Raw genomic sequence first — 16,411 nt, 5'->3', positions numbered from 1 at the left:
AAACAGTCTCTCTACCTGCATTAGGTAGAGGTAAGGTCTGCGTACAGACTACCCCCCTCCCCAGATCTTATATATTGGGATCAAACTGGATTTTTTGTTATTGTTGTTGTAGTCTAATAAAGTTAGTGAATTTTATGCATGGGTTGCAACCTCTGCCCACATGAAGGTCTAGAATTTACTAAGAATCTGTATTTTACTCGATTCACCTTTTGATGGATTGTACTTTATAGCTTATGTTTGTGTATCCTTGTTTTGCAGTCTTTACAGCTTTTCCTATCGCTATTTTTAATGAGAATGCTCGAATTCCAATGCTTTCTACTGACAACTATGCTGAATGAAAGGAGAAAGTCCTTCTCACTTTAGGGTGCTCGGATCTGAACCCTGCACTCCATGTGGAAGAACTATCTATTCCCACGGAATCAAGTACATCAGTGGATAAGGCTAATTATGAGCGGTGGGAGCGATCTAATCGCTTAAGTTTAATGCTCATAAAAGCCCACATAAGTCAAAGTATTAGGGATTCTATCCCTAATAGCGATAAGGTCAAAGCTTACATGAAGGCAATTGATGAACAATTTGTAAGCTCTGACAAGGCATTAGCCAGCACCCTTATGAAGAGACTCTCAAGTGTGACTTTTGACAGAAGTTGTACAGTGCGTGAGCACATTATGAAGATGAGAGATATTACTGCTAAACTCAAGTCCTTTGAGGTTGATGTGTCTGAACCATTTCTTGTGCATTTTATTCTCAACTCACTTCTTGCGAAATATGGTCAGTTCAAGATTTCTTACAACACACATAAGGATAAATGGTCAATCAATGAACTTTTGACCATGTGTGTTCAAGAAGAAGAGAAGTTGAAGCATGAGATACCTGAAAGTATTAATATGGTGATTCATGGTAAGAGAAAGGCAAAAGTGTTCCCGTGAAGAAGAAAAGCACCTTTGACAAAGATGCTTGCCTTTTCTGTAAAAAGAAGGGATGCTGGAAGAAAGATTGCCTGAAATACAATAAATGGCTTGAGAGAAAAAGGTAATTTTACCTTTGTATGTTATGAATCTAATTTTACTGAAGTTTCTGATAATACATAATGGATTGATTCTGGTGCTATAATTCACATTGCCAAAATCTTTCTAACTCATAGGAAGCCGATAGGAAGCTAATATGAAGTGAACAATACGTTTATTCTGGCAATAGGACGCGTTCACGTGTGGAAGTCGTAGGGACTTATAGGCTCATTTTGAAGGATGGTTTTCACTTAGATTTAGAAAATACTTTTTATGTTCCACAATATTCTAGAAATTTAATTTCTCTTTCAAGACTATCGATTAGTAGATATGATTTAAATGTTCATTATCCTTCCGTGAAACTTTTGAAAGATAATAAAGTTATTGGTTTTGGAAATTTGAATGGAAATTTATATAAACTTGAGCTAGACCCCACATTTGAATGCAATATTTTAACTTTGCATTACAAAGAAATTGGCACTAAGCAATGTATTATCAATAAGAACTCATCAAGTCTTTGGCACAGGAGATTGAGACACATCTCTATTGATAGAGTCAAAAGATTGGTTAATGATGGAGTTCTAAAAGCTTTGTTTTTCTGACTTTGCGACTTGTGTGGACTACATAAAGGGTAAGCAGATCAACAAATCAACTAAATATACCAAAAGGAGTTCTCAATTGCTTGAGATCATACATACAGACATATGTGGATCTTTTCCTACCCCTTGCTTGAATGGTGAGAGATTATCTCATTTATTGATACATCTTAAGATATATATATATATATATATATATATATATATATATATATATATATATATATATATATATATATATATATATATTTCTGTTTAACAAATCAGGAACATTTGATGCATTTAAAGTTTACAAAACAGAAGTAGAGAAACAAGCTGGTGCTCATATCAAAATTGTAAGATCTGATAGGGGTGAAGAATATTATGGTAGGTACGATGATAAGGGACAAGTTAAGGATCCATTTGCTGAGTTCCTTGAAAGTGCAGGTATAATTGCTCAATATACCATGCTAGGAATATCACAACAAAATGGTTGTCAGAAAGAAGGAACGAAACATTAATGGACATGGTAAGAAGCATGATTAGCATATCAAGTTTACCTTTATCCTTATGGAGTGAAGCCTTAAAAACCGCTATGTATATTTTAAATAGGGTTCCATCCAAGGTTGTTCCCAAGATACCTTTTGAGTTATGAAAAGGATGGAAACCTAGTTTAAATCATTTACATTTTTAGGGATGTCCAACTGAAGTGACGGTTTATAACCCACAACTAAAGAAGTTGGATGAACGAACAATAAGTAGTTATTTTATTGGCTATGCGGTTAACTCTAAGGGGTTTAGGTTTTATTGTCCTTCTCATTCTCTTGAAATTGTTGAGGCTAGAAACGCTAAATTTCTTGAAGAGCATGAAGAGAGTGGGAGTGGTTTGACTCAAAGGGTAGAATTGGAGGAAATAAGGGAACCACCTGTGTTTCCTTAATTTATTAGTAACTTGAATGTTGCTCAAAAATATTCTCATGAATTATCTGAACAACAACAAGTTCAAGATCCACCACCACTTGAGGAGCCATATGAAGATCAACCCGTTTTATCTGAACCCACTGAAGAAGTGTCAGAACCAGTGGGAGTGAGAAAATCCTCAAGAGTTCGAAAACCAACAATTAACTATATTGTATATCTCCAAGAGTCTAATTATGATATAGGACTAAAAGATGATCCATGTTCGTTTTCACAAGCCATGAGTGGAGAAAACTCCACACTTTGGTATTATTCCATGAAAGAAGAGTTAGAATCTATGGCTAAAAACAAAGTCTGGGATCTCGTCGAATTACCAAAGGGATACTCTACCATAGGTTCCAAGTGGGTCTTTAAAACTAAAAGAGACTCATCTGGTAATACTAAACGATATAAAGCCAGCCTTTTAGCCAAGGGTTTTACTCAAAGGGAAGGTATTGATTACCATGAAACCTTCTCTCCAGTATCAAAGAAGGATTCATTGAGAATAATCATGGCATTACTAGCTCATTTTAATTTAGAGTTACATCAAATAGATGTGAAAACAACTTTCCTGAATGAAAATCTTGAAGAGGAGGTATATATGCGTCAAAGGATTTTGTGATAATGACAAAAGTCACCTTGTTTACAAGTTGAATAAATCCATTTATGGGCTAAAGCAGGCTTTCAAGCAAAATGTGATTTGGGATTGTTGCACGAGACTAAACAGTTCCTTATCCAGAATTTTGAGATGAATGATATGGGTGAAACATCTTATGTCATTGGCATAGAGATTCACAGAGACAGATCCCAAAGATTACTTGGACTGTCTCAAAAGGCCTACATTGAAAGAATTCTGGAAAGATTCGGGATGAAGAACTGTTCACCTATAGCAACACCCATAATTAAAGGTGAAAAATTCTCATTGAATCAATGTCCACAAAATGTATTGAAAAATGAGCAAATGAAAGACATTCCATATACTTCGCTTATTGGGAGCCTTATGTATGCACATGTCTGTACTAGACCTAATATTGCTTTTGTGGTAGGAATGCTTGGCAGATATCAAAGTAACCCTAGTCTTGACCATTGGAAAGCGGGTAAAAGTGTTTTGAGATATTTGCGAGGAACCAAGGATTTTAAGCTCACATACAAATACTCTGACTTATTGGAGGTGATTGGATATTCAGACTCTGATTCGGGTGGATGCAAAGACACTGGTAAATCCACTTCAGGATACATTTTCCTTCTTGCTGGTGGTGCTATGTCTTGGAGAAGTGTCAAGCAGACCATTGTTGCAACATCCACAATGGAATCTTGTCATGACTTGGATTTGCCACCGTCGGGGTCATGATGTCGCCTAACTTTTGAATGCTAGGCAAGCCAACAAATACGGTTTTAACACATTAATCTTTAACCAAAACAGTAATAAATAATAATTAAAGCTAAACAGATATGAAGTGCGAAAATTTTATAACAGTTCAAAACTCTAAAACATGACTATCCCAATGATCTGGTGTCATAATCCACGAACTTCTAAGAATTTCTACAAATACTGGTTTAAAGGAAAATACATCTGTTTTTGGGAATGAAAGAAAACAGGAACTAAGATAGAGGGAAGGGGACTCCAGGATTTGCAAAAGCCGGCAGATCTACTTGGGTCTCCTGTGGACTGAAGGCAACAACCCCAAACTCTGATCAGTATGGTCCAGTACCGGGATCTGCACAGAAAGTGCAGAGTGAAGTATCAGTACAACCGACCCCATGTACTGGTAAGTGCCGAGCCTAACCTCGGAAAAGTAGTGACGAGGCTAGGACACGACAAACAACATAAACCTGTACAGTTAAGCAATATACTAATAGAATAACAAATAATAAAAGCTAAGCAAAAATGAACGGGAAGGGGCAACATGCTATAGGGGTTCCAACATACAGAATCATAACAGTAAAGGAATCTAAACAGTTACTACACTTGAACTGATGAAAACAAATAAACACAACAAATAGAAAATGCACGGCATCACCCTTCGTGCTTTTACTCTCAAACATCACCATGCAATCAATAATAGAAACTTGCACGGCATCTCCCTTCGTGCTTTATCAATCTTCCTCACCATATGAATAATAGAAATGTGCACGACACCACCCTTCGTTCTTTATCACTCTTCCTCACCATATGAATAATATAAATGTGCACGGAGTCACCCTTTGTGTTTTATCACTCTTCCTTACCATATGAATAATAGAAATGTGCACGGTATCACCCTTCGTGCTTTATCACTCTTCCTCACCATAAGAAATAACATAAACAATAACAACCCGACAAGAGCATCACAATCAATTTCACAATAGAAATCTCAACTTGGGACAATACTCAACCAATATCCAAAGCCAGAAAAAACATAATAAGACTTGTTTAACATGAGTAATAGCTAGTTTAAGCAAGAACAATACATACAAAGAAACACAACAGTCACAAGTATAAGACTCACTCGCATGCTATGACCCGGCAACAACGTATAAATACTCGTCACCAAACCTATACGCCGTTCTTAACAACTAAACAAGTGGCAAATAAGGCAACAACACCTAATCCCTCAAGCCAAGGTTAGCCACAATACTTACCTCGATTCCACAGCCAAACTCAAGGCTCAAATACCGCTTTTTCCTTAGTTTCCACTTCCAATCCACTCGTATCTATGCATAATTAACTTATTAACATCAATTAACGCTAAAGAAATCAATTCTAATGCATGATTATAGATTTTCCAACATTTTCCCCAAAAAGTCAAAAATTGACCTCGAGCCCGCTTGGTCAAAACTCGAAGTTCGGACCAAAACCCGATTACCCATTCACCCCCCGAGCCCGAATATGCTATTGGTTTTAGAATCTGACCTCAATTTGAGGTCTAAATCCCTAAATTTTGAAATTCCTAAATTCTACCCAAAAACACCCAATTTCCCCATGAAAATCCCTAAATTTGTGATGAAATCATGTAAATGAATTGAAAATCCTGTCCAAAACTCTTTTGAATAGTTGCAAGTATCGCATTTGCGATCACAGGTTTGCAAATGCGAACTCGCAAATGCGACCAATACTTCGCAAATGCGAAGCTTGGCCTGGCTTGCTATCTTCGCAAAAGCGAACAATTGTTCGCAAATGCGGCCACTGTTCAAGTCGCAATTGCGATGATGAACTTCGCAAATACGAAGGTCCCCTCCCAGCCTAATGATCGCAAATGCGAATGGTCTTCACAGATGGATGCTCACATTTGCGAGCCAGACTTTGCAGATGCAAAGTCTGCAGACCTGCAACATACCAGAAAATTTCCTTAAGTCCAAAATACTTTGTGGCCTATCCAAAACTCACCTGAGCCCTCGGGGCTCCAAACTAAACATGCACACAAGTCAAAAAACATCATATTGACTTGCTCCTATGATCAAATCACCAAAATAACATCATAAACAACAAATTTAACACCAAAACTCGTGAAATCCTTAAGAACACTTGAAATTTCTATTTTCACAACCGGACGTCCGAATCATGTCAAATCGGTCCCATTTCTCACCAAATTTCACAGACATGACTTAAATACCATATTAAACCTGTACGAGACTCCGGAACCAAAATACGGGCCGGATACCAACAAGATCAAGCATTATTCAATTTCTAAAAACCATTATATTCTCAGTTAACAATTTTCTTCAAAAAAATTTATTTCTCAAGCTAGGGACCTCGAAATTCGATTCCGGGCATATGCCCAGGTCCTAGATTTTACTACGGACCCTCTGGGAACGTCGGAACATGGGCCCGGGTCCGTTTACCCTAAATACTGACCGAAGTTAATAAAATCATCTTTTTAAGCCAAAAATCATCATTTCTTAAAAAACATTCCACATAAGGGCTTTCCGGATACACATCCAGACTAGCATGCAAATCGAGGAGAGATAAAATGAGGTTTTCAAGGCCTCAGAACACAAAAGCAGATTCTAAAACGAAAGATGACCCTTTTGGGTCATCACACTCCACCTCTAAAACAACTGTTCGTCCTCGAACGAACATAGAAAAATACCTGAGTCGGTGAAAAGATGGGGATATCGGCTCCGCATATCAGACTCTAACTCCGAGGTAGCTGCCTCCATAGGCTGACCTCTCCACTGCACACGAACCAAAGGGTAAGTCTTTGATCTCAACTAACGAACATGCCGGTCTAAAATAGCTATCGGATCCTCCTCGTAGGTCAAATCCTGGTCCAACTGGATAGTGATGAAGTCTAACACGTGGGATGAATCGCCATGATACTTCCGAAGCATGGACACATGGAACACTAGATGTACTGTTGATAAACCTGGCGGCAACGCAAGTTTGTAAGCCACCTCCCCCATTCGATCAAGGATCTCAAAAGGACCGATGAATCTGGGGCTTATCTTGCCCTTCTTCCCAATCTCATCATGCCCTTCATGGGCGACACTCGAAGCAACACTCGCTCTCTAACCATGAATGCCATATCACAACCTTACAGTCGGCATAACGTTTTTGCATGGACTAAGATGTATTAGTCTATCCTGAATGATCTTAACCTTATCCAAGGCATCTTGTGCTAAATCTATACCCAACAACCGAGCCTTCCCCGGCTCAAACCATCCAACTGGCGATCGACATCGTCTACCATATAATGCTTCATATGAGGCTATCTGGATGCTTGGCTGGTAGCTGTTGTTGTAGGCAAACTCTGCTAACGGCAAGAACTGATCCCAAGAACCTCCAAAGTCAATAACACAGGAGCAGATCATAGTACGCTCCGCGTACCCAAAATCTAAATAGTACGCTCGGACTGTTTGTCTGTTTGAGGATGAAATGTTATGTTCAACTCTACCCGCGTACCCAACTCATGTTGTACTGCCCTCTAGAAATGCGAGGTAAACTATGTACCTCGATCAAAAATGATAGACACGGGCACACCATGTAGACGAACGACCTCCCGGATATATATCTTTGCCAACCGCTTTGAAGAATAGGAAACTACCACAGGAATGAAATGCGCTGACTTAGTCAGCCTATCCACAATAAGCCACACTGCAACGAACTTCTTCTGAGTCTGTGGGAGTCCATCAACGAAGTCCATAGTGATACTCTCCCACTTCCACTCAGGAATCTCAATCTTCTAAAGCAAACCACCAGGTCTCTGATGTTCGTATTTTACCTGCTGACAATTCAAACACTGAGCTACATATGCAACAATATCCTTCTTCATCCTCCTCCTTCAATAATGCTTCCACAAATCCTGATACATCTTAGTGGCACCCGGATAAATAGAATACCGGGAACTATGGGCCTCCTCTAGAATCAACTCACGATGTCCATCCACATTAGGCATACAAACACGACCCTGCATCCTCTAAACTCCATCATCTCCAACTATAACCTGGTTGGCACCACCGTGCTGCACTGTGTCCCTAAGGACAAGCAAATAAGGGTCATCATACTGCCGATCTCTAATACACTCAAATAATGAAGACCGAGTGACTGTGCAAGCTAGATAATGACTGGGCTCAAAGACATCCAACCTCATGAACTGATTGGCTAAAGCCTGAACATCCAAAGTAAGCGGTCTCTTACCAACCAAAATATACGCAAGGATGCCCATATTGGCCAACTTCCTACTCAAAACGCCGGCCACCACATTGTCCTTCCCAGGATGATACAAAATGGTGATATCATAGTCTTTCAATAGCTCCAACCACTTTCTCTACCTCAAATTGAGCTCCTTCTACTTGAACAAATACTGTAAACTCTTATGATCCATGAACACCTCACACGACACACCATATAAATAATGCCTCCAAATTTTCAGCGCGTGAACAATGGCTGCTAGTTCCAAATTATTAACTGAATAATTCTTCTCGTGAATCTTCAACTACTGCGAAGCATATGCAATAACCTTGCCATTCCGCATCAATACCGCACCAAGTCCAATACGAGATGCATCATAATATACTGTATATGGCCCTGAACCTATGGGCAATACTAACACCGACACCGAAGTTAAAGCTGTCTTGAGCTTCTGAAAGCTCGTCTCACACTCGTCCGACCACCTGAACGGGGCACCCCTTCTGGGTCAACCTGGTCATCGGGGCTGCTATAGATGAGAATCCCCCACAACCCGACGTTAATAACCTGCCAAACCCAAGAAACTCTAGATCTCTATAGCTGATGTGGGTCTAGGCCATTCCTTAACTGCCTCAATCTTCTTAGGATCCACCTGAATACCCCCTGCTGATACAACATTTCCCAAGAATGCCACTGAACTCAACCAAAACTCACATTTCGAAAACTTAGCATATAACTGGCTATCTCTCAGAGTCTGAAAAACAATCCGAAGATGTTGCTCGTGATCCTCTCAGCTACATGAGTAGATCAAGATATCATCAATAAACACAATCACAAAGAAATCTAGATAGGGATTGAATACCCAATTCATCAAATCCATAAATGTTGTTGGGGCATTTGTCAACCCAAATGACATACTAAAAACTCATAATGCTCTTATTGAGTGCGAAAAACTGTCTTAGGGACATCGGATGCCCTAATCCTCAAATGATGGTAGCCAGACCTCACATCAATCTTCAAAAACACCCTGGCACCTTAAAGCTGATCAAATAAATCATCAATCATCAGCAATGGACACTTGTTCTTGATGGTGACCTTGTTCAACTGCCGATAATCTATACACATCCTCATCGATCCATCCTTCTTTTTAACAAACAACACCGGCGCACCCAGGGCGAGATACTAGGTCTGATAAAGCCCTTTTCAAGCAAGTCTTGCAATTGTTCTTTCACTTCTTTCAACTCTGGCAGGGCCATACGATATGGCAGAATAGAAATGGGTTGAATGCCCGAAGCCAAATCAATGCAAAAGTTAATATCTCTATCGGATAGCATCCTTGACAGGTCTGCAGAAAATACCTCTGGAAACCGAACAACTGGCACAAAATCCATAGAAGGAATCTCAGCACTAGAATCACGAATATAAGCCAAATAAGCCAAACGCCCCTTCTCGACCATACGCCGAGCCTTCATATACGAGATAACCCTACTGGTAGAATAACTAGGAGTCCCTCTCCACTCCAATCGAGGCAACCCCGACAAAGCTAAGGTCACGGTCTTGGCGTGACAATCCAATATAGCATGATAAGGGGACAGCAAATCCATCCCCAAAATTAAATCGAAATCCACTGTATCAAGATGTAGGAGATTTACACTAGTCTCAAGACCCCCAATAACAACCACACACAAATGATAGACATGATCTACAACAATAGAATTAGCCAACGGTGTGGACACATATACAGGAGCACTCAAATAATTACGAGGCACAACCGAATATGAAGAAAAATAAGATGACACATAGGAGTATGTAGACCTTGGATCAAATAGAACTGAAACATCTCTACTACAAACCAGAACAGTACCTGTGATAATTGCATCGGAGGACTCAGTCTCAGGCCTGGATAGGAAAGCATAACATCTGGGTTGGGCCTCACCACTCTGAACTACCTCCCTAGGACGACCTCCTGTTGGCTGGCCTCCACCCCTAGCGGCCTGACCTCTACCTCTAACACCTCGACCTCTACCTCTAGCTGTCTGACCCCTACCTCTAGTTGGATGAGTGAGTGGTGGAACACTCGATGTCGAAACCATGGCACGAGAACCCTAATGCTGAGAACTGCTCGAGGCCAAAATCCAGCAATGTGCCTCGGATCGCCACAAGTGACTACTGACCCTGAAACTGACCCTGATAGCCGGAGTAACCACCCTGAAAACTATGGAGCGGAGGTGCAGTGATATGAGCTGATGGTGCACTGTAGGGTAGTTGATCAGAATACTGCATATGATGGTTGTGTCCACCTAGAGCATCGTGAGAAATCTGAAGTGCTGAATGAAACAGCCTAGGAGGATGGCCTCTACCAAAAGAATCCCTGCCTCCAGATGAGGCACCACTGAACCTGCCAGAATGATGAGGTCTCTTGTCAGACCCCTGACTAATCCCCTGAGCTAAAACCATCTCAACTCGCCTGGTCACATTGGCCGTATCCTGAAAAGAAATCTCGTTCCCTGGCTCCTTAGCCATCTGCAATCTGATATGCTGAGTGAGTCCCTCAATAAACCTCATCACCCTCTCTCTCTCTCGGTGGGGAGTATAAGAAGAGCATGACGAGCCAAATCAATAAACCTAGTCTCGTACTGGGTGACAGTCATAGAACCGTACAGAAGATGCTCAAATCGTGTGCGCTACTCCACTCTCTGAATGACGGGAAGGAACTTCTCGAGAAATAGCTGAGAGAACTGGTCCCAAGTGAGAGCTAGTGACCCAGCTGGTCTGGCCAAATAATAATCTCTCTACCATTTCTTGGCGGAACCTGATAGACGAAAAGCAGCAAAGTCGACCCCATTGGTCTCCACTATCCTCATGTTCTGTAGAACCTCGTGACAACTGTCCAAATAATCCTGGGGATCCTCTAAAGATATACCGCCATAGGTAATAGTGAAAAGCTTGGTGAACCTGTCCAATCTCTACAAAGCATCAGAAGACATAGCATCGGTCTATGTTACAATAACCCGCGGAACTACCCTAACTAGCTGAGCATCTAGAGTCTAAAACTGGGGAGCTATCTGCTCCAGAGTGTAAGTAGCGGGAGTCTGTGCTCCTCCCCCAGGCCGAGAGACGACTGGTGCTACTTGAAGTATGCCTGACTGAGTAACACTCTCCATAAGACCCACTCGATGGACCAGAGCATCCTAGAGTACCGAGGTAGCGATGAACCCCTCTAAAACCTAAGTTGGGATCACTAGAACGGTCAGGGCCGGAACCTCATCCTCAAACTCTACCTGAGGCTTCGCCGCTGGTGCTGCTGCTCGAGCTTTGGGCTGAGCCCTGCCCCTGCCTCGGCCTCTAGCCCGGCCTCGTCCTCGTCCTCGTCCTTTGTCCCGCGTAGGAGCTATCACTGGGGCTCTGGTTGCTGATCAGTTGATGAAACGGTACGTCTTCTCGCCATCTGCGAAAGAATAAAGTAGATGTCCAATTAGCATTGAAAAATCAAATCGCACGATAGAGAAGAATAGATGTGAAGTTTTTCCTAAACTCTGTAGCCTCTAGGGGATAAGCACAGACGTCTCCATACCAATCCCTCAAACTCTACCTAGCTTGTTCGTGAATTGTGAGACCTAGGCAACCTAGTCCTCTAATATCAACTTATCACGACTCGGATTTCCCACTGCTGGGGTCATGATGGCGCCTAATTTTTGAATGCTAGGCAAGCGAACAGATACAATTTTAACACATTAATCTTTACCCAAAACAGTAATAAATAATAATTAAAGCTAAACAGATATGAAGTGCAAAAATTTTATAACAGTTCAAAACTCTAAAACATGACTACCCCAATGATCGTGTCACAATCTACGAACGTCTAAGATTTTCTACAAATACTGGTTTAAACAAAAATACATTTGTTTTTTTTTTGAATGAAAGAAAACAGGAACTAAGATAGAGGGAAGGGGACTCCAGGGTCTGCGAACGCCGGCGGATCTACCTTGGCTCTCCTGTAGAATGAAGGCAGCAACCCCAAACTCTGATCAGTATGGTCCAGTACCGGGATCTGCCCAGAAATTGTAGAGTGCAGTATCAGTACAATCGACCCCATGTACTGGTAAGTGCCGAGCCTAACCTCGACAAAATAGTGACAAGGCTAGGACACGACAAACAACATAAACTTGTGCAGTTAAACAATATACTAACAGAATAACAACTAATAAAAGCTAAGCAGAAATGAACGGGAAGGGGCGACATGCTATGGGGTTTTCAACATACAGAATCACAGCAGTAAAGGAATCTAAATAGTTAGTACACTTGAACCGATAACAACAAATAAATACAACAAACAGAAAATGCACGGCATCGCCCTTCGTGCTTTTACTCTCAAACCTCATCATGCAATCAATAATAGAAACGTGCATGGTATCTCCGTTCGTGCTTTATCACTCTTCCTCACCATATGAATAATAAAAATGTGCACGGCATCACCCTTCATGCTTTATCACTCTTCCTCACCATATGAATAAAATAAATGTGCACGACATCACCCTTCATGTTTTATCACTCTTCCTCACCATATGAATAATATAAATATGCACGGTATCACCCTTCGTGCTTTATCACTCTTCCTCACCATAAAAAATAATAGAAACAATAACAACTCGGTATGGGCATCACAATCAATTTCACAACAGAAATCTCAACTTGGGCCAATACTCAACCAATATCCAAAACCAGGAAAAACATAATAAGACTTGTTTAACATGAGTAATAACTAGTTTAAGCAGGAACAATACGTATAACGAAACACAACGGTCATAAGTATAAGACTCGCTCGCATGCTATGACCCGACAACAACGTATAGATACTCGTCACCACACCTATATGTCGTTCTTAACAACTAAACAAGTAGCAAAAAAGGCAACAATAACTAATCCCTCAAGCCAAGGTTAGGCACAACACTTACCTCGATTCCACGGCTAAACTCAAGCCTCAAATACCGCTTTTTACTTAGTTTCCACTTCCAATCCGCTCGTCTCTATGCATAATTAACTTATTAACATCAATTAACGCCAAAGAAACCAATTCTGATGCATGATTATAGATTTTCCAACATTTTCCCCAAAAAGTCAAAAATCGACCCCGGGCCCGCTTGATCAAAACTCGAAGTTCGGACCAAAACTCGATTACTCATTCACCCCCGAGCCCGGATATGCAATTGGTTTTGAAATCCGACCTTAATTTGAGGTCAAAATTCCTAAATTCTACCCAAAAACACCCAACATCCCCATGAAAATCCCTAGATTTTATGATAAAATCTTGTGAAAAGAAGAAATAGATTGAAAGAAATGAGTTAAAAATCGTTTATCTATAATTTGGGGAAGAACTACTCTTTAGAAAATCGCCTCTTGAAGCTTAGGGTTTGAAACTTTGAGAAATGAATTGAAAATCATGTCCAAAGCTCTTTTGATCAGTTGCAGGTTTCGCATTTGCAATCACAGGTTTCCAAACGCAAACTCGCAAATGCGGCCAATACTTCACAAATGCGAAGCTTGGCCTGGCCTGCTGTCTTCGCAAATGCGAAAAATTGTTTGCAAATGCGGCCACTGTTCAAGTTGCAATTGCGACAAAGAACTTCGTAAATGCGAAGGTCCCCTCCCAGCCTAGTGATCGCAAATGCGAAGGGTCTTTGCAAATGCGATGCTCGCATTTGTGAGCCAGATTTCACAAATGCGAAGTCTACAGACCTGTAACTTACCAGAAAAATTCCTTAAATCCAAAACATTTTGTGGCCTATCCAAAACTCACCCGAGCCCTCGGGGCTCCAAACCAAACATGCACACAAGTCTAAAAACATCACACGGACTTGCTCGTGCGATCAAATCACCAAAATAACATCTTAAACAATAAATTTAACACCAAAACTCATGAAATACTTAAGAAAACTTGAAATTTCTATTTTCACAATTGGACGTCTGAATCACGTCAAATCGGTCCCATTTCTCACCAAATTTCATAGACATGACTTAAAATATCATATTAGACTTGAACCGGGCTCCGGAACCAAAATAAGGGCCCAATACCAACGAGATCAAGCATTATTCAATTTCTAAAAATATTATATTCTCAGTTAACAATTTTCTTCAAAAATTTATTTCTCGGGTTAGGGACCTTGAAATTCGATTTTGGGCATACGCCCAGGTTCCATATTTTACTACGGACCCTCCAAGATGGTCGGAATATGGGTCCGGGTGCGTTTACCCAAAATGTTGACCGAAGTCAACTAAAATCATCTTTTTAAGTTAAAAATCATCATTTCCTAAAAAAATATTTTTCATATAAAGGCTTTCCGAATACACGCCTGGACTGCGCACACAAATTGAGAAGAGATAAAATCAGGTTTTCAAGGCCTCAGAACACGAAAGCGGATTCTAAAACGAAAGATGACCCTTTTGGGTCATCACACTCCACCTCTAATATAGCATGGTATGAAGCTACATCATAGGCGTTATGGTTGAAGAACTTTATTTCCGGCCTTAGGATTGTTGATTACTGTAAGCACGTGATTTTTGCCCTATGAAAGATTCACTCCCAAAAATTCAAAATAAAATGATTTTTCCTTGTGTGCAATTTTGAGAATTTTTGTGGCATTTTTAGGATAATTATTCGTATCTGTCCATGCATGTTTGTTGGTTAAATTAATAAAAAATACAAAAAATATGTCATATTTGCATTTAGGATTTAATTCTACAATTAGGAATAATTAAGTTTGTTTTACAAGAATGAAAATTACAAAAATATGCATCGTTTGCATTTTTAGCATTCAATGTCAAATTGTGCAATTTTGTTTTAATTGGTGTTTAATTATGTATGATAAATGTGGCTAGGAATTAGTTAGTATTTTTGATAAGTTAATTTAGTTTATAACTTAATTTAGAATTTTAATTAAGAAAAAGTAAAAGAAAAGAAAGCAAAAATAAGGAAATCGGAATTGGGCCACCCTAGGTGGACCCAAATCTAGGCCCAAAACAACCCCCATATCCGGTCCATTTGGTCAAGCTTCGAGACGCCTCAAACGGCGTCGTTTTGGTTCCTTTTAATCGGAGCCGTTGGATTAAATCAATCCAATGGACATGATTTCATCTCCCTATCCATTGACTTGACCCGACCCATCCTCGTCTGAGCCCGACCCAATCCCCACTCAATCAAAACGGCACTGTTCCCTTTAAGTGAAGGGATCATAGCCACCAATTTCACCTGATCCAACGGCCAGGATCCATTTTTCCCCTTCGTATATAAGGCCTCACCCCTTTACCCACGCCCCAAACCAAACCCCCCTCGCCTACTGTGCACCATCGTCCCAGAGACGAACCCAAACCCCCCGTTCCAAACCCTAGCCGCCACCATGCACTCTCACCGTAAACCTGGCAACTACGATGCCGGTGACCACCAAAATAACACCCTTGATACATCCAACCACCCTGAACTCGAATCCGTTAGCCTTTTGCCTCGAATCATTCCCCATCGTCTCGAATCTTCGTTTGAAGGTTCGAGCAAAACCCCGATCTACACCAACCCACCCCAGATTCACACGGGCCACTACCCTGCCCTCACTCGTGACCAAACCAAGTTTGGTTTGGTCCAAATCTACCCACAAATCCTCAAGCCCCAAATCAGACCGTATAAACCCTAGAACACAAGAACTTTGGGAACCCGACCAGTTTAAACGGAGGGTTGGGGTCTAATAGACCTTAATCGAAGTGTTCTCGGTTGAGAACACCTCGATTAAAGTCCGTTCGACCTCAAATGGTCAAATCCAGTTAGACTTGGGTCGTTTGTTGTTGAGCTTCCAAAGTAAGTTTTCCTTTTCTTTTCTGTTTTTGTTTGAATGATGTTTGTGTTTGTTAACATGATTAGTAGTTTGTTGATGTTTCTGATATTTTCTTTCAATTTTTCTCCATCTTCGTAAGACCTTTTTATTTGGTCGACTATTCTTCTGTCCATTGTTAAATGCGTGTAGTAGGATACATATTCGATTTGATTAATATCGTCGAATGGATAATTCATATAGATTCCCTGTTTCGTGCAAAGTTGCTGAAGTCAGTTGATGCCCTGTTCATTTTGTTTGTTTATCGACTGATTGTTCTATGTTATAACTAGTATAGTCGATTGGATAAACGTCGTTGATGAGTTTTATAGGTTTGAATGTTCTGATAAGCCTCACATCGAACCACTGTAATTTAGTTGAGTGCTTGAATTTATTTGTGAATGGTTT

At 40.5% G+C, this 16,411-nt stretch overlaps 1 protein-coding gene across 1 annotated transcript; it reads left to right on the top strand.

Moving 5' to 3' along the window:
- The first annotated feature begins 3,296 nt into the window (after positions 1 to 3,296).
- On the top strand, positions 3,297 to 3,890 carry LOC142174690 (secreted RxLR effector protein 161-like). Its single transcript, XM_075240764.1, has one exon. The coding sequence runs from the start codon at positions 3,297 to 3,299 to the stop codon at positions 3,888 to 3,890; it is 594 nt and encodes a 197-aa protein (XP_075096865.1).
- Positions 3,891 to 16,411: the final 12,521 nt, after the last annotated feature.

This window comes from Nicotiana tabacum, chromosome 3 (genome assembly GCF_000715075.1).
Source record: "Nicotiana tabacum cultivar K326 chromosome 3, ASM71507v2, whole genome shotgun sequence".
NCBI lineage: Eukaryota > Viridiplantae > Streptophyta > Magnoliopsida > Solanales > Solanaceae > Nicotiana > Nicotiana tabacum.
The sequence above is the reverse complement of the archived record's forward strand: the minus strand, read 5'-3'. Positions and strand labels throughout refer to the sequence as shown.

Excerpts from the sequence above, each read along its gene's own strand:
- LOC142174690 (XM_075240764.1), top strand. The coding sequence starts at position 3,297 with ATGGGTGAAACATCTTATGTCATTGGCATAGAGATTCACAGAGACAGA.